The sequence below is a fragment of the Mesocricetus auratus genome, unplaced genomic scaffold, assembly GCF_017639785.1.
Source record: "Mesocricetus auratus isolate SY011 unplaced genomic scaffold, BCM_Maur_2.0 Super-Scaffold_100033, whole genome shotgun sequence".
In the NCBI taxonomy this organism is placed as follows: Eukaryota; Metazoa; Chordata; class Mammalia; order Rodentia; family Cricetidae; genus Mesocricetus; species Mesocricetus auratus.
The window spans coordinates 15,416,549-15,443,259 of record NW_024429213.1 but is presented as its reverse complement, the minus strand read 5'-3'; the positions used below and the strand labels follow the sequence as shown (position 1 = coordinate 15,443,259).

Below are 26,711 nucleotides of genomic sequence, written 5' to 3'. Positions count from 1 at the left end.
AAACATTGGATTTCAATAACCACTTAGGGGTCTCATTACTGGGGAAGACTGTTTCTCCCACTCTCAGCACTTCATAGCTATCTGTAGTTGTAGGGGTGAGGATCCTTGGGATTTCTTCCTTTTATGTTACCATTTATATATTTAATGTACTTGCTCATCCTGTGCCTAGGCACTCCTATTGGTAAGGTGCCATGTGTGAGGCATCACCCTCCTCTTTAGGAGACACAATCTCACTGCAGACTCCTGGTACTTTGGCTTTTACAACCTTTCTACTTCACTCTCACGATGTTCCCTGAGCCCAAGGTCCAAGCATTGTACTGGAGATATGTCCATTTGTTTTAACAACATCAGTATCAGTTGTTCTTTGTATTTTGAGTAGTTGTGGTGCTTTGTAGTGGTCCCTGCCTGCTGTAAAGAAAAACTTCTTCAATGAAGGTTGAGAGCCAGACTTATCCTTGGGAATACAGATGAGTATTTAGAATACAGTTATGAATTATGCTGTGTTACTAGAGATGCCACAGAATGTCCTAATGTGTGCTACCTGACCTCACTAGCTCAGAACTTGGATAGGTTTCCAGTACCAGATGTGAATTTCCTCCTGTTGAACAGGCCTTAAGTCTGATTACACTGCTGTTGGTTATTGTCAAGATATGAGATTACTATTGCACTTTTAGTGTATATTGTCATGCTGGTCATTTTTGTGGTTCATAGGTGTCACATTTAGGTAGGACTACTGGTTGCCTCCATCCGTTATCAGCTTGCATTTCCCATCTGATATTATGAAAGTTAGTGTTCAGGGCAGGCTGTGTGATCAAAGCAGTTGGATCTCTCACCCTGTGGGTCCCAGTGTTGGGTTCTATCTGTAGTAGCCCCACATTGGGCGGGGCTAATGCTTTGAGACTGCGATCAGAACCAGCCAAAGAGCACCAAGTCTGACCCTGATTGGAAGAGTGTGGATGCCGGATAGGCTAACTATCCAACTGCATTAAAGATGAGACAGAGACACCTGGTCATATCGGGAAGGCAATCAGTTAATAGTGAAGGCCCCAGTTTATTGTAGCATCATCTTAAGCAACCACCAAAATGTTGATGGGTGCAATGGCAAAAGACATCTTTTATCACATATAAAGGGCTGGTAGCAAATATTTCTCTTAATCCTAGAGACACTTCTTTGAAGCAAGTAATCAAGCCCTCAGGCACTGCACACTAGCATGTCTAACCAGCTTTCAGGGTGGGTGTAGACTCCCCCTGGTCCAAAGCTATTGTTATTTAGGGTAGTGCCATGTCCTAATGAGGGTTGGCCATCCAGTGCCCACTAGCCAACATCTAAACGACAATAGAAACCCTTGGATCTCCAGAACAAGTGGCTGGGTTGAAATATTTCCAAAATATACGGGTCATGACATCCCAGGATGGAATTCACCAGGTTTGGCAGCAGGTGTCCTGACCCACTATGATACCCTATCAGCCTGGCTTGTTTTGAGTCTTTCAAATTTTTTTTAATGTTGAATTTGGCCAGGTCATTGTAGTGCATGCCCTCAGGATAGATCCAGCTCAAGTCCTCTGAGTTATATTGTGAAGTGCATGGTGGCTTCAGAAAATAAGAACTTACATTTAACCCTTAGGAGGCAACTGAGGGCAACAGCAATGATCCACACAGCGTTTCTAGAACACTTTGGACCAACATTTCAAAAACAAATTTCTAATGCCTAGTACAGGAGTATTTGTTAGTCTGTGACTATTGGAGGCATCATTGTCAGCTCAACTGTCACAGCAGATACAAATATATACAAGTAAACATATATATAAGGTTATCTGAAATATGTAAATTATTTCTGAGGCCAACAAAACAACTAACAACTGACAATGAATGCTGGAGAGGAATGAGGGGGAAACCCTCACTCAGTGTCAGTAGGATAGCAATCTGCTGCATTCACTTTGAAAATCAGGTGGAGAATACCAAAAAAAATTAATCCAGCACAGAATCCAGCTGAAACACTCTTTGTCACTGGTGCAGAGGACTTAGTGTCCTGCTCCACAGATATTTGCTCATTAAAATTCATTGCAACTCTATTCACAATAGCTAGGAAATGAAAACCATCTAAATACTCTTCAACTGACTAACAGGTATGGAGAAGGTAGTACATGTACACCATGCAATACTTTTTAGGTCTGTAGACAAGTCATAAAATTCTTTACGCTGGGAGCTCTGGTTAGCCTTCCATGAGGTTCTAGCAAGATCTGCTGCCTCCATACCAAGCGCCTGTGTCTAGCAGAGCCAGTGTGAGAAGAAGAGATGATCCTTCCTCACCACCAGGATAATCAAGAATTTTTGGCCGGGCCTTTGAGGTACACATGGGGATAGCGAAGAGCCAGACAAAAAGCACAGAGTATGGGGCCGAAACGGATTAATAAGGAGCTTAGTGATTTGATCGGTGACCCTCCAGCACAATGTTCTGCAGGTCCAGTTGGAGATGACAAGTTTCATTGGCAAGCCACAATTATGAGACCTAATGACAGCCCATATCAAGGTGGTGTATTCTTTTTGATTATTCATTTTCCTACAGACTACCCCTTCAAACCACCTAAGGTTGCATTTACAACAAGAATTTATCATCCAAATATTAACAGTAATGGCAGCATTTGTCTTGATATTCTAAGATCACAGCGGTCTCCTGCTTTAACTATTTCTAAAGTTCTTTTATCCATTTGTTCACTACTATGTGATCCAAACTCAGATGACCCCCTAGTGTCAGAGATTGCACTCATCTATAAAACAGAAAGAGATAAGTACAACAGAATATCTCGGGAATGGACTCAGAAGTATGCCATGTGATGCTACCTTAAAGTCAGAATAACCTGCATTATATCTGGAATAAGCTTTGAATTACTGTTCCTTTTTAATTTTCTTATCTGGCTGCTCCCCTATCAGACCTCATTTTTTTTATTTTATTTTTTGTTTACCTCCCTCCATTCATACACATGCTCATCTGAGAAGACTTAAGTTCTTCCAGCTTTGGAAAATAACTGCTTTTAGAAACTTTAAAGTAGTCAACAAGACAACAGTTGCCCAAGATTCAGAATTTTTTTAAAACTGGAGTATGTGTACTATGTGAACAATGTCTTCACTCTAACTTGGTTATGAGACTAAATCAATCCTCACTGCTCTAACGTGCTGAATAAACCATCTGAGGGGGAGGGAGATGGATGCTCACTGTCACATCAAAGGAAGCAGCATTATTCTAGTGCATCCATTCTTGTTTAAGCCTTCCACTGTTATAGATTGTTACATGATAGACTTTATGCTCATAAATGATGTGGCTGGAGAATTAGTATTGAATTATAGCATCAGCAGAACAGAAAATGTGATGTATTTTATGCATGTCAATAAAGGAATGACCTGTTCTTGTTCTACAGAAAATGGAAAGTGGAAGTCAAACACCCTTTGTATTCCAAAATAGGGTCTCAAAACATTTTGTAATTTTCATTTAAATTGTTAGGAGGCTTAGAGCTATTAGTTAATCTATCTTCCAATACTGTTTAATATAGCACTGAATAAATGTTGTAAGTTGTCAATGGATGAGTCATCAACTAATAGCTCTCCAAGTAATTGATTTTTTTCAATAAAGTTGCATAAACCAATGAGTTAGCTACCTGGATTAATCAGTATGGGAAACAATCCTTTGTAAATGCAAAGCTGTTTTTGTATATACTGTTGGGATTTGCTTCATTGTTTGACAGCAAATGATGACGTAAAGTTCAAAAGAGTGACTATATTGCCATATTCAATAAAGTGCACAGTCTGTTACAGGTTGACACATTACTTGGCCTGATTTGTACAGAATTATAAACTATTCAAACAGTGTAGTTTTAATGTGCTGCACATGATTCTGGCAGCCCTAGAGTTCGTAAATGGACTTGGGACTCAGCAGTTTTGAAATGTGTATATAGAGTTTAAGAAATTTATTTTCCAGGTGCATCCCCTTCTAACTAAACTTTCATCATCTGTTACACTTAACAGTTGATATATATATATATATATGTATATATATATATATATATAACTTGGGAGTAATAATGGGTAAAAAATTTACAAAATAAAGTACTGTTTTGGTGTGGGAAAAATTCTTTAGGCTGTCAATATCATGGAAATTTGTCCTTTCTGGTTCAATCATGGCATATAGTTTTGCTGAGTGAGTAAATTTAACACAGAAGTCATAACTTTGTAGGTCTAAAATGCATTGCTCCTGGCCCTTCTGTTGTTTCCATTGAGAAAACAGCTGTCATTCTGTTAAAGTTTCCTTTATATGTGATGTGCAGTTTTTCTCTTACACCTTTCAGCATACGTTCTTTGCTGTGTATACTTAGTGCTTTAACTATGATGTACTGTGGGGATTTTCTTTTCTGGTGTTGACTCTTTGGTGATCTGTGTTCTCATTGTGTTTGTAGCGTGTGTCTTTTCTTAATTTTGGAAAGTATTCTTATATGAGCTTGTTGAAGACATGGTCTATGCCAATGGCTTCGCTTAATATCTGACTGTAGGTATCTGTGTCTGCTCCCATATGTTGCTGAGTGAAGCCTCTCTGTTGACAATTGGGCTAGTTAATGATATATGACTATAGCAGAACTTCATTAGGAATCAATTGAGGTTTATTCCATTTCAATTTATTTTTGCCACTCATGTTTGGTTCTATCCTAAGGGTCTCCAGCTGTGGTTCCCAGACCTAGGATCCTAGGTTCCTAGGAAGTATAACTGGTCTCTCTCTCATTGTGTGGGTCTCAATTTGGACCAGTAATTGGTTGGCCACTCTCACATGTTCTGTGCCACCTATACTCCAACACATCTTACAGGCAATACAGACTGGGTTGTAGGTTTGTGGTTGGATTGGTGTCCCAGTCCCCCCAATGGAAGCCTTGCTTCATTAAGGAAGTGTCCACTTCAAGCCTCTGTATCCTACATTACTAGGACTCCTCTTTAGAGTCACCCTCATCGGTTGCAGGTAGTTTCCACTGCACAGATTTCGACATTGCCCATCAAATGCTCCCCATTTCCAGTCATCTCTCCTTACACTTTTTCCTTCTGTCCCTCCCTCCTCATCTAATACCTCCTGCTCTCATCCTCATCTGACCCCATTTCACATGCAAATTCTATTCTATTGTCCCTTCCCAGGGAGATCCATGCTTCCCCCTTGAGCTCTCCTTTGATTGTAGCATCATTATCCTTTACTTTACAGCTAAATCCTCTTATGAAGTGAGTATATACCATGTTTGTCTTTGTGAGTCTCAGATACCTCACTGCGGATGCTTTTTTTCCTACTTCCAACCATTTGTCTGCAATTTTCATTTGTTGTTAAGGTGCTGAGTAATACTCCATTGTGTAAATGTACCACAATTTTCATAACATCTATGTTGTTTTCAGTTTCCGACTCCTGTGAATTAAACCCCTATGAACATAGTTGAGCAAGTGCCTAGTGGTAATGTGTAGTACCCTTGGTAGAGCTAGGTATTGAGGTAGATCAACTCCTAAGTTTCTGAGAAACAGCCATACTGATTTCCATAGTGGCTGTGTAAGTTTCTAGTCTCACCATCAGTGGAGGTGTGTTCCCCTTGTTCCACATACACAGAAACAAGAGCTGTCACATATGTTATTGACCTTAACATTACTGAGAAGTATAAGATGGAGTCTCAGAGTCATTTTGGTTTGCCTTTCTCAGATGGCTAAGGATGTTGATCATTTAAGTGTTCTCAGCCATTTAAGATTCTTCTGTTGGGAATTCTCTGTTCAGATCTTCTACCCCACTTTTTAAATTAGATCATTTGGTTTGTTGATGTCTAGTTTCTTTTCTTCATTATATATTTTTTATATTAGACATTGTTGGATATGGAGTTGATGAAAATATTTTATCATTCTATCGGTGGCCATTTTGTCCCCTGGGCAGTGTCGCTTGTCTTAAAGATGATTCTCAATTTCATGAGGTTCCATTTATAATTTGTTGATATTGGTGCCTGCATTACTGGAGTTATTTTCAGGAAGTTGTCTCCTGTTTCAATGGGCTATTCCCCACTTTCTCTTCTATCATGTTCAGTGTATCTTGTTTGATGTTGAGGTCTTTGATCCACTTGGACTTGAGTTGTTTTCAGGGTATTGTTTCTCCCAGGAAAAGATTTTGCACACACATGTGGTGATACATTATCTATGATTTATAAAAGCTTGCCTGCGGATTTAGAAAACAACATCAGAATCAAGCTATAGAGGTCATACAGTGGTAATTCACACTTTTAATCTCAGCAGTCAGAAGCTAGAACTTGGAGGATCCCACCTTTAATCCTAGTACTCATGATTAAGAGGTAGAAGAATCTCTTTGAGTTCAAGACCACCCAGGTCTACAAAAGATTGATAAAGGTCTAAAGAGAAACAACTCACACAAAGATGACCTCAGCTTCTAGGATCATACATGTATAATTGCAGCACTGGTTGGGCATAAAAGACAGGAGCAGGGTCTTCAGGAGACAGTATCAGTCATTCATTCTCCAAACACATTGAGGACAGGAGGACATTGAAGGCTCAGGATTCGGCAGCCACACTGAGGAGTGGCTTCATTCTGAAGTTTGTGAGACCTCATGGATCAGCCATAACAATCTTTGGTAGAGCGAGAACAGACACTTTGTTTTTCTGGTCTTCTGCTTGAAGCGTGAACCCCAATATCTGTCTCTGGGTCTTTTATTTTTTCATATTACACACACCAGCTCTCCCTTCTCATGTCCATTCACAGATACTAACCACAGTTTGAGTCTAGGGCCACAACAACTCACCTTGCTTCATCTATTGGTGTTTTGTCCTTTCTGTCTGTGTATTGTATTTTTGCAGTGACCATCACCAGGTACCCACTTCCAGAAACCTCCATTACATCCTGGAAGTCCCACTGGAAAACCATGTCCAGAATCTAGAGTATGTTTTTCCTCTACTGCAAAGTCATCACTGACTGCTCAAGACCTGTCCTAGGATCTTTCACTAAAGGCAGGTGTCTGATATATCCTGAACAGTGGGTTCTTAATGTGCCAAAGGCATAGGTAATAACCACAATTCCTGATTCTCCTGGGGTCCTCCACTCATGTGGATATATAACTGTATATTTGTATATACAGTCTACTTTATATTTGACTAGTCTCTTGACATCTGTCATTGACATCTTGTTAGTTAGAAAGCAATATCCAGATCCTAAAGGCAAATCTTCCAGAGTTCCCAAATGAAACACGAGGTCATCTACAAGTACAGAATTTACCTCTCTTGTTTGAGTCACTCTTATCCTGAAAAAAAGTCATCTCACAGTACCCATGGTTACAGCTCTGCAGTGCCAAGCATCAGCATCCTGGCTACTCTCTGAACAATAGGATGCATGATTTCCTAAGAGCCCTCTTCTGTGTCAGGGATCAGCAGGAAGCCCACCCCAGTAAGAATGGGGAGCCAGTGATGCCACAATGAGCTTGAGGTGTGTGTGATCTGCACTACAGTATCTGATGAGAAAATCCATTCCCCAGTATTCGCTTTTCAGGTACAGAGAAGGCTTGTCTCATGCATTCACAGAAGTGGATTGTCTCATGCTGCTCCATCTCTGCTTTCCCTGCTCCTTGGCATTGTGGCCCTACCTCAGGTTTATGTCTCTCATTAGTCAACATGCCACCCTCCCCATATCCCCAGCCTCAGAGGAGAGGCATGGAGGGTGCACTGAAAATTCAGTCCACGGCTCCTGAGTGTAGCAAGCACCTTGAAACACAGGTATGCCAGAGGATACAGAAGCAATGCATTCCCCAGAATTCAGAGTGCTCTCAGATGAGACCTTTTTGTTTCATGTAAAGGAGTATTATAGAGTATTTGTGTGTATTCTCAAAATACAAAATATAAAATTGATGCCTCACTCATGCACTTACAAGCCAGCCCCAAGTTGTGTGGTATAGTTCACCTCTAATCCCAGCACTTCTGAGGCAAAGATAAGTGCGTTTATTAATTCAAGGCAGGCAGTCTGTCTGTAAAGTGAGTTCTAGGACAGTGAGGCTTCATAGTGAAATCCTGTGTAAATAAATGAAAAAGGCAGAAAAAGGAAGAATAAAGGACAGAAAGTTTAATAAGTAGTACACTCTTCTGAAGCAATAAGGATTCTATGGTAACATAATAGAGGCTCATGAATAGGATTGGTTACCTTATAATGGTCACAAGGGAAACTGCCTGCTTTCCTCTCTCTACATTTTGTTTGGTAGTGATACATTAAGCTAGCCAAGGAGAACTGTAAGAGAACTTTCACCAGAACACAGCCATGCTTTATGCTGCTCCTGGAGGCAGATTTCCAGATCAATACAATAAACTTTTTGTGCATAAGACATCTTTCCTATGAATTATATTTATGGTAAAACAAAGAAGATATGTGTGCTCTGAGTAAAGGTGAGCTACCTGGCCATGCAATTTCATTCTGTAAACCTGTAGATCTGCCACACAGGATGAAGCAGCTGTCACACTCTAGGGAAATTCAGTTTTGTCACATCCTGCAGGGCCCAGAGACTGACTTATGCAGGGCAATGATATAATACCAATGCTCAGACACAGGGACACCTACTGACATCGGCTGCCTGTGCTAGCTCTGAAGAAGAGGAGCAAGTGCAACAGCAGCATGAAAGCCAGCTCATTTCTTTTATACATCTGCATCCAGGAGGTGGGTTTGTATTATGAAGATGAACAAGGAGGCAGGTTTAGCCAATCTCTGTAGGACATCTCTGTAAGGGATCTTAGGCTGTAGTCATCTTAGAGGAGGAAACAGTTTGCTAAGCCCTGATCACATTGACAACACTTGAAGTCAGATCTTTAAAGAAAGATTTGCCATCCCTCTGGCCTGACCCAAGGAAGGTTTTGCCAATCCCTATTGGTCTGGGGCATTGGGATATGTGATATGGCCATGCTCATGTCAAATACACATTCACTGAGGGCTTCCTTCACTCCCCACACAACTTAACGGATGTTCAGGCTCTGCTGCAGGCACACACATTATTCAAAGACTGTCAGGGATAGGAAGAGCTGAATGCTGTTGGAAACATTTCTTCAAGACACTAGATCTAATGGTTAAAATACTAACACATAGGAAAGGACTCAGGCTTTAAGATACCCTGATCCAAAACTTTAAAATTCTAAAATGTTTTCTTTATTTGCCAAGGCAAAGGAGGATTGCATTTGAAAGATGGCTTTTGATGTAAAGGGGATTGCAGAGCTTGCCAAACATGCATAAGGCCCAGGGTCTGCTCTCTCACACTACTACGAAAACCAGGAAAAGAAAATCTTCAAAATGAAGAGGAGGCAAGAGGAGGACATGAGAGAGCAAGAAGATCGAGCCAGGGGAAGAATAGAGGAGAGCAAGAAAAGTGATATCATAATAGAGGGAGCCATTATAGCTTTATAGAGAAATCTGGCACTAGGTAAATGTCCAGAGATCTACAAGGTTGACCCCAACTAACAATCTAAGCAATATTTGACAGGCTACCTAAAATGTCCTTCCAATATTGAGATTGATGACTACCTTATATGCCATGCTAGAGCCTTCATCCATTAGCTGATGGGAGGAGAAGCAGACACCCACAGATAAGAACTGAATTGAACTCTGGAATCCAGTTGCAGAGAGGGAAGAGTGATGAACAAAGTGTAAAGACCAGTTTAGAGAACCCCATAGAAAGAGCTGACCTGAACAACAGGGAGCACATGGACCCCAGACTCATAGCTTGGAAAGCAAAATAGGACTGTTCCAACCCCCTCAACGAGGATGTGATTTCGGAGGTCTGGTTAATTAATGGGGCCTCTGGTAGTGGATCAGTATTTATCCCTAGTCCACAAATGGACTTTGGGAGTCCACTCCACATAGAGGGATATTCTCTCAGCCAAGACATGCGGGATAGGGGCTAGGCCCTGATCTAAATGCTATGACAGACTTTAAAGGTGCGCCAGGGAGGGCCTCAGCAGAAAGCTGAGGAGCAGAAAAGGGGTGCAATAGGGGGACAGGGGAGGAGGGGAGGGAGAGGGAACTGGGTTTGACAAGTTAAAAAAGCTTGTTTCTAATTTAAATTTAAAAAGGAAAAATAGTTATTGTGATACATTGTATAGAAGACTCAGCATTGACCTACATTTGTTAGGAAAAATGATGAGTTATTGTACATTTAAAATAAAAGACTAAGTTTTGTGCATGGCGATAAACATGGATTGATCCACATTCTTCTACATGCCAGCATCCAGTTATGCCAGCACCACTTGTTGAAGATGCTTTCTTTATTCCATTGTATATTTTTAGCTTCTTTGTCAAAGATCAGATGTTCATATGTGTGTAGGTTAATATCAGGGTTTTCAATTCGATTACATTGGTCTACCTGTCTATTTTTGTGCCAATACCAAGCTGTTTTCAGGAATATAGCTCTATAATAGAGCTTGAAGTCAGGGATGGCGATGCCTCCAGATGTTGCCTGGTTGAACAGGATTGTTTTGGCAATCCTGGGTCTTTTGTTTTTCCATACAAAATTGATTATTGTTCTGTCAATGTCTGTGAAGAATTGTGCTGGGCTTTGAATGGGGATTGCATTGAATCTGTAGATTGCTTTTGGCAGGATTGCCATTTTTACTACATTGATCCTAACTATCCAAGAGCATGGGAGATCTTTTCATTTTCTGAGGGCTTCTTTAATTTCTTTCTTTAAAGATTCAAAGTTCTTGCGATACAGGTCTTTCACTTGTTTGGTTAGTGTTACCCCAAGTTATTTAATGTTGTTTGTGGCAATTGTAAAGGGTGATGTTTCTCTGATTTCTTTCTCAGCCCTTTTATCATCTGTATATAGAAGGGCTACTGACAAAACTTAAATCCAAATGGATCAAAGACCTCAACATAAATCCAGCCACACTGAACCTCTTAGAAGAGCAAGTGGGTGGTACGCTTGAATGAATTGGTATAGGAGACAGCTTCCTAAACATAATACCATTAGCTCAGACAGTGAGATCAACAATTAATAAATGGGACCTCCTGAAACTGAGAAGCTTCTGTAAGGCAAAGGACACAGTCAGCAAGACGAAAACGCAGCCCACAGAACAGGAAAAAATATTCACTAACCCCACATCTGACAGAGGGTTGATCTCTAAATTTTACAAAGAACTCAAGAAGCAATTCTCCAAAACACCAAAGAATCCGATTAAAAAGTGGGCTGCAGAACTAAATAGAGAATTTTCAAAAGAGGAGTCTAAAATGTCTGAGAGGCACTTGAGAAAGTGCTCAACATCCTTAGCCATCCGAGAAATGCAAATCAAACAACTCTGAGATACAATCTCACTCTTGTCAGAATGGCTAAAATCAAACAACAACAACAATTTATACTGGAGAGGATGTGGTGAAAGGGGAACACTCCTCCATTGCTGGTGGGAGTGACAACTGGTTCAGCCACTTTGGAAATCAGTATAGAGATTCCTCAGAAAAATGGGAATAAACCTACCACAAGACCCAGCAACTCCACTCTTAGGCATGTATCCAAAAGATGCCCATTCATACAACAAAGATGTCTGTTCCACTATGTTCATAGCAGCATTATTTGTAATAGCCAGAAATTGGAAGCAACCTAGATGCCCCTCAACCGAAGACTGGATAAAGAAAATGTGGTACATTTACACAATGGAGTACTATTCAGCAGAAAAAAAACAATGGATTCCTGAGATTTGCAGGCAAATGGATGATACTAGAAGAAACCATCCTAAAGTGAGGTAACCCAGTCACAAAAACAGAAACATGGCATGTACTCTCTCATATATGGATTTTAGACATAGATCTGGGGGGTGCCAGCCTACAATCCTATGGCCAGAGAGTCTGGGAAACAGAAACTTCATTTAGTGTCTGATCGAAGAAGAGGCAGACTCCCTTGGTTAAGTACTGAGCTGAACTCAAGAAAGCCAGTAACAGAGAGGGAGGACTGATGACCAAAGGGATTAAGACTGGGCTGGTTTAACCCCAGAAACAGCTGACCTGACAATGGTTAACTCTTGAATCCCAGGCTGATGTCTGGGAATCCAGCATGGGACTGATCAAGACCCCCTGACTGGGGGTGTCAGTGAGGAGACCTAGGTAATCTATTGAGCCTTGGGCAGTAGATCAGTATTTATCCCGAGTATACACATGGACTTTGGACTCCCATCCAACAATGTGAGATGAACTCTCATCCTGAACTGTTGGGGGAGGATGAAATGACAGCCTATGGACACCCCCAAGGTGGGCCTCACCCTCCCTGGGGAAATGAGGGGATATTGGGGGAGTTGGGGGGAGGGCACGGGAGGAGGGGAGGGAAAGGGAGAGGGACCTGGAAGTGACTTGTGAACCAACCATGTTTCTAAAATAAATTTAAACATAAAAATTTTAAAAATTAAAAAATAAATAAAAAGACTATTGAGATTTAAAACTAATGTGCCACTTCCATGCTATCTGGCATCTCAGCAGCGTGACCACCAGGTGGCAGCACAGCTTTATGCATTGTGTATCCACTGGCTGCAGCCCTTTGTCTGCTTTCATAAATCTCTCCCGAATACACAGACACCAGGTTTAGCTCTCGAGAGTCTTCACACAGGATGTAGCTGCAGCTGTGATGTGTCTTTGGAGGACTGTGGTGGGGATAAGATCTTTGACATCTACTCTAGGTCCCTAGCTGGGAGTCTCTACAGAATCCACATGGTACCTGTAGAAGAAGCAGTGAGGTAAGATATTAATTGGGCCTGCCTGTCAAGGTCCTCTGTGTATGTGAAGCAGTGAGTGATCATGGAGGAAACAGTACCCTTGACAGAACTGCTTCAAGCACAGTCACTACACTTAGAATATGTGATTGACAGAAGGGGTAGAAATCCAAAGTCTCTCCTAGTCTGAGTCCTTATCCTGCAAGCACCCTTCATCCAAGCACTTAAGACACAGATGTAGGCAGATCTCTGAGTTCGAGTCCAGTCTGATCTACAAAGCAAGTACCAAGACAGACTCCACTTATACAGAAAAACCCAGTCTCAAAACAAACACAGGAAAAAACACAGAAGCATACCCATTACTGAAAGTACAGTGAGATCTTTCTGAGGCTATCTGCCTTAAGCTGTAGTTCCCACCCTGTGCTATTGGCACTGTCTCTCACTAAGAGGTGGGAGCTCCCTAGAGACTTTACAGAGTCACTTTCTTCAATACAGTCCATGCACGTTCCCTTCTGCTTTATGGTGATCCCTATTTTACTTGGCCATTAAAAATAATGTATTGGGAACTCATCAATATAACTGCAAACTATGATGCTGCCTTCCCTCATCCACTACTCCATGGACGACCTAAAACACTGTTTCTGAATGCCATCTGCTAACTTTCTTGGTGCTTGACTCATTCATACCTAAGATGGAATCTGTCCAGCCCTGGTCAATTGAAGTGATGTTACACTGGGATTCTATTAGAACCACACTTAGCCTGTACCTGTTTCAGATACTTGTATAAACTTCACAGATGACCTCATCCATTTGTTCACTCTATCATTCATTCTTTCAAGGAGCATTTATCATATGCTCTCTATTTGATTGTTGCCCTCAAGAATGCTAGAATACAAGGAGGAATCTATCATAATACATTTACTGTCTTGCCTCTGGAGCTCACACTCTAATTGGTTGGACAAGCAAGTGGTTTGTGCCTAAAGTACAGTGGGATCAAGGTTGCCATGTGTAGACAGAAGTTGCTGTCCCCCCTGGTCCCACTGCCATTAAGTTCTAAATAAATACACAGATGCTTATATTAGTTATAAACTGGTTGTACAAAGACTAAGGCTTCTTATTGGCTAGCTATCTCTTAATTATTACCTCACTTCTATTAATGTGTGTATCAACATATGGCCTTGGCTTACTTGAGAATGCCAGGACATCCTATGTTCTCAGTAGGTACCTGGTGTCTACTTGGCTCCACCTACTACTTTCTCTCTCCCTTTATGAATTTCCTGCCTGACTAAATCTTACTTGTCCATTGGCTGAAACAGCTTTATTCATCAACTAATAAGAGAAACATATATTCACAGCATACAGAAGGACATCCCCCACCAGCCATGTCATATGTGGCATGTTACCTTCTGTGATCTTGCCCCCAAGAGAGGCATCTATCTCTACAAGGTCTAAAGCAGGTGTCTTCAACTGAGTGTGTATAGTTTGACATGTTATAAAACGTTGGGACTTATTATTTCTGGCACACTATGTCTACGTGTAGCACAGTCTCAGCAGAAATTCCTTTGGACCAAAGTTTCAAAGGAGATAGACCTACCTTCGTCTGGTGGTGTCCTCATCAATGTTAACACAGGAACAGGTCTGTGGGTCTCTAGGTTACACTGAAGTATAGCAGCAAAAGCTCTAGGGCTTCGAAGCAGAAGGCTTTTAGGCCTGGTTCAAGTACCCGCAAGAAAAACACACAGAAATGGCTCTGTCTGGACATGGTTGTTTAGGTCTCTGCACACGAAAGATGACTCAGACAGAGCCTATATCCACTGGAGTTCACACACACTGATTAGGAGTACATATTCTTCTCTTAAACTACCGTGAGAGCTGATCTACTAAGGGCTGCCCCTCTACATTCCACAGAGGACATATTTGGTTGAAAGCTATTTGATCTCTTGAGTGTGAAAGGATCAGAGTGGTACTCACATACAGATCTGTCCCTCAGAATCAGTCAGGATATTTGCTCACACCTGTAATCATAGCACTCATGAGACTGACACAGGAGGATTACTGAAAGTGTGAGTCTCTACTGAGGGACATAGGGAGATTCAAGCCAGCTTAAGCTACAGTGTGAGGACTCTGTCTACAAAGTAAACAAAAAATAAAGTTTTCTACTCTTTATACATATTTTCTTTAAAATAAATTTTCCTTAAAACTGAATGATTTTAATATTTAAAGTCACATGGGACTATGAAGATGGAAAATTAAGGCAATAAGGATAATTACAAAGTAAATATGACAGTATTTAAAACATTTTCTTGCTAATTAATATTTATTTAAACAGAATATATTAATTCATTCAATTAATTTTATTGTTTGGCATGTTTAAAAAAAGGAAAACGAACCCAGGCATTGGAGGCACACACCTTTAATCCCCAGAAACAGCTGACCTGACAAAGGTTAACTCGTGAATCCCAGGCATCAGCCTGGGAATCCAGCATGGGACTGATCAAGACCCCCTGAATGTGAGTGTCAGTGAGGAGGTCTAGGTAATCTATTGAGCCTTGGGCAGTAGATCAGTACTCATCCCGAGTATACACACAGACTTTGGACTCCCATCTAACAATGTGAGATGTACTCTCACCCTGAACTCTTGGGGGAGGGTCTAGGCCCTGCCCTATATGAAATGACAGACTATGGACACCCCCATTGAGGGCCTCACCCACCCTGGGGAAATGAGGGGATAATGGGGGGATTGGGGGGAGGGCACGGGAGGAGGAGAGGGAAAGGGAGAGGGACCTGGAACTGACTTGTGAAGCAACCTTGTTTCTAATCTAAATTTAAAATGAAAATAAATAAAAAACAAAAAACAACAAAAAAATTTAGTTGCTACTTAATATTTATTTAAACAGAATATATTAACTCATTAATTTAATTTTATTGTTTGGCATGTTTAAGAAAAGCAAAATGAATACCTTTCCACACTTCTAAATATTTCATATGCATTCTCATATCCAATGCACAAAACTTCGGATTTAGGTACTCAATTTCCATGTGTCAAGATAAAAGGATTGATAGCTATCCTATTAGGAAAGTTGAAGAGAGTAGCAGCTGCTATGCCATAAACTCCGGATTGAAAACGGCAGTGAAATGATGTCAAAGCCAGCAAAACTAGCTGAGTAGGTAGCCCTCAGGTGAGCAACCCACCAATATGCTCTCTGGAACATATTTGTAAAATTTCCCCTCTTTAGCACCATCCATATTCCCTAGTAATCACTCATTCTTAGGGACTTGTTTGGGTCCCACGACACAATGCCCAGGGAACCAACCCAGAGTAAGCATGAGTCCTTTCTTCCCAAAACATAGTTTTACTGTCTGTGAAAGATAAAGAAATTCAGACTCTTTTCAAAAGAGGAAGTGATTTAAATCAATGTGGTGTTAAAAACATATGTCCTGAGAAGTGGCATTGATTGCAGAAATGTTTTTCTAAATACCAGACATAATAGATATTCTTATCTGTGGGTATAAGTATAAGATTTAGAATGTAGTTACAGAATCACTTTGGTCCAGTAATGTGGTGATAGTAGATTGCCTCCTAAGATCCATTACCTTACCACTCCAGGGAGTTAGATAGATTTCTAGTATCAATCTTGGTTTTCTTTCTGTTGGGGTGGCCTTAGGTCCTATTACACAGATGTTGGTTACCACCAACATGTCATTGCCTCTATTGAACCCTTAAGGCTGTCTTACTCTTCTGGCCATTGCTGTGGCAAATCGAATCCAAGAACACACCAGAACAATCATCCACCATGGTCAAGTAGGATTCATCCCAGGGATGCAGGGATAGTTCACCATATGTAAATCTATCAATGTAATCCACCATATAAACAAACTGCAAAAGAAAAGCCACACGATCATCTTACATGATGCTGGAAATAGCCTGTGACAAAATACAACACCTCTTCATGATAAAGGTCCTGGAGAGAGCACAGATACCAGGAACATACCTGAACCTAATTAAAGCAATATACAGTAAACCAACAGCCAACATCAAACTAAATGGAGAGAAACTCAATGCAATTCCTCTAAAATCAGGAACAAGACAAGGCTGTCCATTCTCTCCATATCTTTTCAATATTGAACTTGAAGTTCTGGCTAGAGCAATAAGACAACAAACGGAGATCAAGGGAATACATATTGGAAAAGAATAAGTCAAACATTCACTATTTGCAGATGATAGCATAGTTTACATAAGTGACCCAAAAACCTCTACCAGGGAACTCCTACAGCTGATAAACGCCTTCAGCAAAAGGGCAGGATACAAGATTAACTTTAAAAAAAATCAGTAGCCCTACTATATACAAAAGATAAATGGGCTGAGAAAGAAATCAGAAAAGCATCACCCTTTACAGTAGCCATAAAAAACATAAAATATCTGGGAATAACTCTAACCAAACAAATGAAAGACCAGTATAGCAAGAACTTTGAATCTTTAAAGAAAGTAATACTGGAGAGACCACCTCAAATGCCCATTCCTGATAATGAACTTGACATCTATAACCATCCAGGAGCCTTCATCCAGTGACTGATGGAAGCAGAGGCAAACACACACAATTAAGCACTGAACTGAACCCAAGGAACACAGTGACAGAGAGAGAGGAGTGATGAGCAAATTGGCAAAGAATGGGCTGGCAAAACCAGCAGAGACAGCTGATCTGAACAGGGGAGAGCTCTTGGACCCCGGACCGATAGCGGGGAGGCCAGCATGGGACTGATCTGGACCCCCAAATGTGAGTGTCAGTGAGAAGGCCTGGGCAACCTATGGGGCCCTGAGCAGTGGATCAGTGTCTATCCCTGGAATACAAACAGTCATCGTGTGCCCATAGCACAAAGAGGGATGCTCTCTCAGCCTGGACTCTTAGGGGAGTGCCTGGACCCTACCCTGAGTGAAATGATACACTCTAGATATCCCCTATGTGGAAGGAATTGACAATAGGGTGGGAGGCTGGGGGGGAAGGGGAGTGCGGGAGGAGGGGAGGGAGAGGGAACTGGGTTTGGCATGTAAAACAAGCTATTTAAAATTAAAATAAAAAAAATAAAAAAAAAAAGAAAGTAATTAGGGAACTGGAGAGATGCCTCAGAGGTTAAGAGCACTGATTGCTCTTCCAGAGGGCCTGGGTTCAATTCCTAGCACCCACATGGCAGCTCAAAAATGTCTGTAATTCCAGTTCTAAGGGATCTGACACCTTCACACCAACTAACATAAAATAAATTTAAATACATTATTTTTTAAAAAGATAGATATTGAAGAGGATACCAGAAAATGGAAAGATCTCCCATGCTTTTGGATAGGTAGGATCAACATAGTAAAAATGGCAATCTTGCCAAAAGCAATCTACAGATTCAGTGCATTCCCCATCAAAATCCCAACACAATTCTTCACAGACCTTGAAAGAACAATTCTCAATATTATATATGGAAAAACAAAAGACCCAGGATAGCCAAAACAACCCTGTAAAATGAAGGAACTTCAGGAGGCATCACCATCCCTGACTTTCAAGCTTTATTATAGAGCTAGTCATGAAAACAGCTTGTTAATGGCACAAAAATAGACAGGTAAACCAATTGAAACCACTGATATTAACCCACACATATACGAACACTTGATTCTAGCTGAAGAAGGTAAAATTATACAATGGAAAAAAGAAAGCATCTTCAACAAATGGTGCTGGCATAACTGGATGCTGGCATGTAGAAGAATGTGCATACATCCATATCTATAGCCATGCACAAAACTAAAGTCCAAATGTATCAAAGACTTCAACATTAATCCATACACACTAAACCTCTTAGAAGAGAAAGTGGAAGGTATCCTTGAACGATTTGGTACAGGAGACCGCTTCTTGAATATAACACCAGAAGCACAGAAACTGAGATCGACAATTGATAAATGGGACCTCCTGAAATTGAGAAGCTTCTGTAAGGCAATGGACACAGTCAGCAAGACAAAAAGACAGCTCACAGAATGGGAGAAGATCTTCACTGACCCCACATTTGAAAGAGGGCTGATCTCCAAAATTTACAAAGAACTCACGAAGCAAGTCTCCAAAACACCAAAGGATCTGATTAAAAAGTGGGGTACAGAACTAAATAGAGAATTCTCAATAGAGGAATCTAAAATGGCAGAGACAGTAAAGAAAGTGTTCAACATACTTACCATTAGGGAAATGCAAATCAAAACAACTATGAGATACCATCTTACTCCTGTCAGAATGGCTAAAATCAAAAACACCAATGACAGTTTATCCTGGAGAGCATGTGGAGAAAGGGGAACACTCCTCCACTGCTGGTGGGAGTGCCAACTTGTATAGCCAGTTTGGAAGTCACTATGGTGGTTCCTCAGGAAAATGGGAATCAGTATACAACAAGATCCAGTAATTCCACTCTTAGGCATATACCCAAAAGATGCACATTCATACAACAAGGACATCTGTTCAACCATGTTCATAGCAGCATTGCTTGTAATAACCAGAACCTGGAAGTGACCTAGATGCCCCTCAACTGAAGAATGGATGGAGAAAATGTGGTACATTTATACAATGGAGTATTACTCAGAAGAGAAAAACATTGGAATCCTGACATTCCCAGGCAAATGTACAGAACTAGAAGAAACCATCCTGAGCAAGGTAACCCAGTCACAAAAGAACAAACATGGTATGTACTCACATATACATGGGTTTTAGACATAGAGCAAAGGATTACCAGCCTACAATCCACACTGCCCAAGATTCTAGGAAGCAAGGAGGACACTAAAAGAGACATAGATGATCCCCAGGAGAAGGGGAAAAGGACAAGATCTCCTGAGTTAATTGGGAGCCTGGTGGGAAGGGAGAGTGAGTTAGAAGAAAGAGAAGGAGAGAAGAGGAGGGGAGAGGAGGACATGAGAGAGCAGGAAGATGGATTCAGGGGAAGAACAGAGGAGAGCAAGAAAATAGACACCTAAAAGTGGGATTAAATAGAAATATGGCACTGCACTAGGGAAATGTCCAGAGATCTACAAGGTTGACCCCAAGTAACAATTTAATCAATAGTTGAGAGGCTACCTAAAATGCTGTTCTCAGATAATGAGATTGATGACTATCTTAAAAGCCATCCTAAAGCCTTCATCCAGTAGCTGATGGAAGTAGAAGCAGACACCCACAGCTAAGCACTGGGCTGAACTCCTGGAATCCAGTTGCACAGAAGGAGAACTAATGAGCAAGTGGACAAGACCAGGCTGGAGAAACCAACAGAAACAGCTGACCCGAGCAAGGGGGAGCTCATGGACACCAGACTGACAGCTGGGAAACCTACTTAGGACTTTTACAGAGCTGCTGAAGTTGAATGTCAGTTTGGAGGTCTGGTCAATCTGTGGGGCCTCTGGTAGTGGATCAGTATCTATCCCTAGTACATGAATGGAGTTTGGGAGCCCACTCCACAGAGAGGGATACTGTCTCAGCTAAGACACATGGGGGAGGGTCTAGGCCCTGCTCCAAATGATATGACCGATTTTTGAGATCTCCCATAGAAGGCCTCACCCTACCTGGGGAGCAGAAAGGGGATGGGATGGGGGTCTGTGACAGTCAGGGGAGGAGAGGAGGGAGAGGGAAATTGGATTGACATGTAAAACAAGCTTACTTCTAATTTGAATTTTTAAAAAAATTCCAAACTTCACCTGGCCAGAAGTCTCTGAAATAACCTCTGTGGCTGCTCCAAGGGACAGCACAGAGGTGTGTCTCCTGCTTCTGCTGGTGTTCATGCTCAAATTTTCATTGATTTGCTGCACCTTGTCTCAAGGGTTAAAGGGATGAGATTACTCACTTGATGGTGTGCCAGCATTCAGAGAATAAATGCAAAGTGGTTCAGCTTAGTGCCATACCATTTCTTGCATCTTAATCGGGTTTTTTTTCTTCAGAGATATCTACTCAGACAAAATGGACACTTAACCAAATTTTTCTTAGTTTCATGCCAATTGAAAGCATGGCAAGCTGTGAGAATGTGCCCCATGCCTCATTCATTATCAGCTTTGGACTCAACCTTTCATTTCCCCGAGAATGCTGGAGAATGTTCCCTAGTAACACTAGAAGGCAAACAAGCTTTATCACATCTTGTCAAAAGAGTGGAATACCTCTGGATCAAGGGGGAAACATGAAATTCTAACATGCTCCAAAGAAGAGAACATTACACACTATTGTCCCCTCTCTTCAGAGTTAAGCCAAGTATTCCTATCACTCATCTGGCCAGGACCTACCCCTTTTCCTAGGAAAACAGATTCATCTAAAGATATAGTAAGGAGAGGGGCTGAATAATTCTCTCCTTAATGAGAAAACGTACTCACCCTTCACACAAACCATGTGGCTACTTACAGAATATCTGGAGGGCACACCGGCCCTCTTTTCTTGGTGCATTGGAAACACAGATCATTTCCTTCCCCTTCTTTCTGTCTCTTTTTCTTTCAAACACCACAGAAAACTTGGGCATACTGTCCCTCGTGGTCTGAGAATTCCTGGACTCTCTCTGAAGCCCTCTGCTCACTTGCTTCTACTTGTGTTTCATGAGGCTGCTTCTTATGCTCCATTGACGAACTTGCCTGCAGTTCTGGACCATAACTCAAAAGGCACGAATTTCTCCCTCCCTCTTTTATATCTCCTTCCTCTCAGGAACCATGGAGCTTTCCTATATTAATTTCCTCTCAAACTTGAATAAAATTGTTCTGTAAATTCCTTCTTGGTTTATTTCTAAAATTTTTTACTAATAAGACTAAGAACCCCAAAGAGGCAGCCTCAAATTCCTGGAAATAAAACCACACAAGAGAATCTCAGGGTGAGCCAGCATGAAACAGAGGGGATTTTAATACAAATGAAAGAAAGATGGGGTAAAGCGATGGCTCATCAGTTATGAGAGCTTGTTACTCTTCCAGAGGACCCCAGGTGGTTATCAACATCCACATCAGACAGATAACAACCACTGGTAACTCCAGCTCCAGGGGATCAGAGTCCATATTCTGGTCTCTGCAGGCACCCACACACACAGCTGCACATATATGCACACCCAGACAGGGAAATAATAAAATAAACCAGTACAAAAAGAATGAAGAAAGGAAGGCAGGAAGGAATGAAGGGAGGGAGGGAGGGAGGGAGGGAGGGAGGGAGGGAGGGAGGGAGGGAGGGAGGGAGGGAGGGAGGAGGCAGGCAGGCACTTAAAAAAGTAAGGCACAGTGGGCCATTGGTGGCAAAAGCCTTTAATCCCAGCACTTGGGAAGCAGAGGTAGGCAGAGCTCTGTGAGTTCGAGGCCAGCCTGGTCTACAGAGCAAGTTCCAGGACAGCCTCTAAAACAATGATACAGAGAAACCCTGTCTCAAACACACACACACACACACACACACACACACACACAAAAGTAAGTCACACCCAAGAGCCTTGATGTGGTCTTTTCAAGTAGTTAAATTTGTGTGCCTTAGCATTAGGAATATGTACCCTTTGATTGTTCTCAAAATACATCTCAATGGGTTAATTTTATTTTCCTTTTATCCCTTCCTTTCCAATAAATGAGATTAGAGTGGTATAGGATTAAACGCCTTGGGGGAAATGCAGATATCACTCTATTGAATTTGGAGCCAATCTTCCATCTCCCTGGTGACACTAGGGAATTTTTTAAATTCCCACATGATAAGGTGGAGGTATGTGGATTTTTTGAAGGTTAGAAAGAAGAAATTATGCTTCTTCCTGATTAAAAGACTAGACTATGGAGTTTACCTCTGGCCCTGGGAGGAGGCCTGTAATTGCAAGCTCCTCAGAACATTTCATAGTATTGTCTTGTCCTTTAAGATTAGGTTAGTGCTTCACCCTGCCAGGAGTCCACCTCCCTGCCTCACTCACCACAGGAATAATCTGATTCACCTGAGGACATACTAAGGTACCAGGAGCATAGGTACATCCTGCTGGAGATTCTATCCTAGTCCCTCACAGCAGCCCCTCCCTCAGGCAGGCCATCCCTCATGCCAGCCCCTCCCTCACAGCAATCCCTTCCCTCACAGCATCCCCTCTCTCACAGTAGCCCCTTCCTCATAGCAGTCCCTTTCCTCACAGCAGCTCCTCCCTCACAGGAGCTCAACCCTTGCAGCAGCCTCTCCTTCATGGATGGCCCTCCCACACAGCAGCCCCTCCCTCACAAGATCTCCTCCCTCATGCAACTCCTCCCTCAGGTGGCCCTCCCTTACAGAAACACCTCCCACACAGGAGCTCCTCCCTCAAGCATCTTCTCCCTCAGACAGCAGATTCCCATAGGGAGCTTCTACCTCATGTCTGTTCCTACCTGAGGCAGCCCCTCCCACACAGCAGCCCCTCCCTCACAGGAGTTCCTCCCTCCAAGCAGCCCCTCCCTGAGGCACCCCCTCCCTTATGGGAGGCCCTCCCTCAGGCAGACCCTCCCACACTGCAGCTCCTCCTTCATGGCAGCCCCTTCCCTCAATTAGAACTCCCTTTCATTAGCCCCTCACTCACAGGAACTACTCCCTCATGCAGCTCCTCCCTCCTTCAGGCAGCATCTTCCACACAGCAGCCCTTCCCTCAAGTAACTGCTCCCTCATTGTACTCCCTCAGGCAGCCTCTCCCTCAGGAAACATGTGCCTCACAGTAGTTTCTCCCTCATGGCAGCCACTTGCAAGGCTTCCATCATGCATCATTGCAGCTTTCGGGTGTTACAGAGATGTTATGACTTTTCCTTTTTCTTTAGGAAGCCGGTCAAAAAGTAAGCATGTTTATCCTGGCACTCTGGGATTTTTTAGTCTTTCTCTGAAGGTCCCTGCCCCATCCCACCATTGCTGATCTCCAATACCAAAGATATATATCTTTCTGTTTTCCATTTCACCATCTACACCCTCTTGAGTAGCTGCCAAGTTTTATAGTTTGCCTACTTTGTTGGCTAGCCTTTTTTAGTCAAACACTAATGAAAATGTCCTCTGGCTTCCTTCTGAGTCCATTTTCAAATTTTTTGTTGAAGAGACTAAGAACCCAAAAACAAACCATGGATTTATTTGACTTTACCCAAAAGCATTAGCACATCGTTTGTGGCTAGAAGTATACACGTTTTGGTGCATGAAGCTTCTTTAGCTAGTGAGTAGCTAGTCTTAACAGCAGTACTTAATAGCACACTAGGTTGGTGGGCAATACCTTCAAGTAACAGCAGTATTTCCTCTGGATAACTGATGCTTACGTTTCCTGGGGTTAGCAATATTCATTCTTTCTTTCCCACTAGCCTTATGCACATACAATTTCATTAAGCATATTTGGAATCAGAAAGTTGAAGGCAAAATCAGTAGAGGAGAGATTTATTTGATTCTGGAGAGAAGAAAATATGCAGATACTCTGTTTCAAACACACCTTCGGGAGGCTAAATTCTCAGGGCTTTGGGTGAGAGAATGAATGGAAAATGACTGTCTGTATATGTCTCACGCCCAATGTATGAACTATTCGTTGAAAGTTTCCAGGGATGAACCTTTTTGTGTCATTTTTCATGAAGATCACTGAAGTGACCAACCCACCTATTTTAGCAGCCATGTCAGGCTAAGATGTGCTCACTTGACCTTGACCCTCCTGTCCTGGTTATTAGGAGGTCAGATGCCCTCCTCATGGCAAAGAACTAATCAGAAGTTAGCTGGCAGGGCTGTGCTTTATGGCTCTGGGTGTACTTTGCAGACAAATGCACTTTTTATCAGTGACTTACAGAGCATAGCAACAGCTCTGGGAGTGCCTAGGGGCCATAACAATTAGTTGAACAACCAAACCTGGGCAAGTTGTCCAAGCCTGGAAGCACACCAGTCCTGAGACTGCTTCAAACCCCTAGAAACTCCCCTTACTCTGCCCTTTAAGATCCCAGACTGGAGGTTTTTCTGGCCACCAAACATGGGTGTATGGATGAAAGGCCCGAGCTAGTGGGGTTAACTTGTTAAACAACTACAATAAAAGACTCTTTGCTTTTGCATTGAAATGGGCCTCTTGGTGATTTGGGGGTTCAGACTTTGGGCACAACAGTCACATTAAATCAGACCTCTGGTATCTCCTTTTAAAGCACCAGAGGCCTGGTGGTGTATCAGGTGAAGAAGACTGCTGGGGTGTAAGATTAGAGGAAGCAAAGGAGAGGCTAGCAAGCCTCTGTAAATTCTTTGTTTACCCTGAATTAAGGTGATAAGCCATTTTTCTTTCTGGCAAAGCATATTAAGATGGCTTTCATATTTCTCATATAAGCTCTACTGATTATTAAAAGTTATATAAATTAAATATGCAATTAATCTGACGATTGTTGCAACTTTGTGCCTTCTTTGTTGTTGCACCACTTGCCATGGAACACAGGGCCATGAACATGATGGGTGAACACTCCACATCTGAGGCCCAACCTCAGCCCATCAATATTGCTCTGTGTATTGATTCAGAGCCAACCTAAATCTAGTGCCACAGGGTACTGAAAAACAACGTAGGCACTTCAAGAGCAAGGCCCTCTTGAACATAATACTTCATCGCAGATAAGAGGATGTCCCTGAAAGCAAAGATGGAGTTCTTTCTTTTCAAATACCTATTGAGAATGAAGCATACTACACAACAACAGAAGGGCACTGAGGAGGGAGAGTAGGGCACAGAAAGAGGTCTTGGAAAGCCCCACACAAAGCTTTCAACAAATTAGCATATGAAAGAAATCAATGGGCAGAGAAGAGGACTGGGACCAGCACTTGTTCCCTCACCCTACTAATGTAAGGATAGCAAGTGGAGGAAAGGCCACACCAAACACAGAAGTCAAAAATCCTGCATTATGTAACATAGAATTACTCACCTCTGTGTAGAGTAGGGCTGTTTGAGCTGCTGTTTTCCTTGCTCTCTCAGCTTCCCGTTTGGAAATGTATCTTTTTTCTAGTAGGATCCCTACTTCTGTTGCTCTTCATGTCTCTATCCAGTTCTTTGTTATGGAGCACAAGAAAAGGGAGCTCCTCCAGAGATGCTCCCTGAATCCCAGTAGCCACCAATACCAGTGCTACAAGGACAAAACCTGGAGGTCCTCTAGAGATTCTCCCTGAACCCCAGTAGCCACCAAAGCCAGTGCTCCAAGGACAAAGAACTTGGAGCTCATCTAGATTTGCTCCCTGAATCCCAGCAGCCACCAAAGCCAATGTCATAAGGGTAAGTGGAAACCTTACAAAGTTTAAAGAACTGGCAAAATAGAGGTGCTATTTTGTCATGCCTACTTATCATCAAATGGGTACATTTGTTGGGGAGTGTCACCCAAAGACTTATATGGAATTAAACACATCCAAGGAACCCTATCTTTCAAGGAAGAAGGCTGGTACAAGGTGCCTCAGAAAAGACACAGAGTGAGACTTTGGAAAATGCTTGACAATTGAATCTTGTTAGAAAGTAATCTCTATGAATACTCAGTTTAGTGTTAAGTTATAGAACAGAAATATTGGGGCACCTTTGAGAGTGGTAGGTCCTTCCTCAGCTCTTGGGTGGGCTTAACTCAGTGAGATGGGCTGCCAGAAACTCAACAACCACCAAAACTCCCCAGCTTTCTACTGCTGTCTCTTGAAGAATAAAATTCAAAGAATACAGAGGGTGAGTTGTAGAACGAAGTATTTTATTATAGGGAGCTTAAGAGAAAGAAAGAGGGAAGAACTCCTTTACAGTGGGAGGGGTCCCTGGCACTAGGATACCATCAGGTTGTTGGTCTGGGTGGGTTGTTTTCTAGCTTGCTTTTGCTTTTGCTTTTTAACTAGTGACAGAAACTGGGATGAGATTCCAGGATACAGGGGGATATGAGCTGATCCATCCAATTGGTCCCAACCTTCACATGTTCAGGTTCCTTCTCCAGTTTCTGTCAGATAGGCACATACATTCTTTAAGCAGGCATGCTCCTTTAGTAGATAACAAAGGAGCAGGCACTAGAGCTCTTTTCTGGTTATTCTGGCCTCCA

The 26,711-nt window shown here is 42.1% G+C and overlaps 1 protein-coding gene across 1 annotated transcript; it reads left to right on the top strand.

Moving 5' to 3' along the window:
- Positions 1-2,392: 2,392 nt before the first annotated feature.
- Positions 2,393-2,870, top strand: LOC101827280 (ubiquitin-conjugating enzyme E2 D3-like). Its single transcript, XM_040733707.1, has one exon. The coding sequence runs from the start codon at positions 2,393-2,395 to the stop codon at positions 2,834-2,836; it is 444 nt and encodes a 147-aa protein (XP_040589641.1). The 3' UTR covers positions 2,837-2,870.
- The last annotated feature ends 23,841 nt before the right edge of the window (positions 2,871-26,711 follow it).

Excerpts from the sequence above, each read along its gene's own strand:
- LOC101827280 (XM_040733707.1), top strand. The coding sequence starts at position 2,393 with ATGGGGCCGAAACGGATTAATAAGGAGCTTAGTGATTTGATCGGTGAC.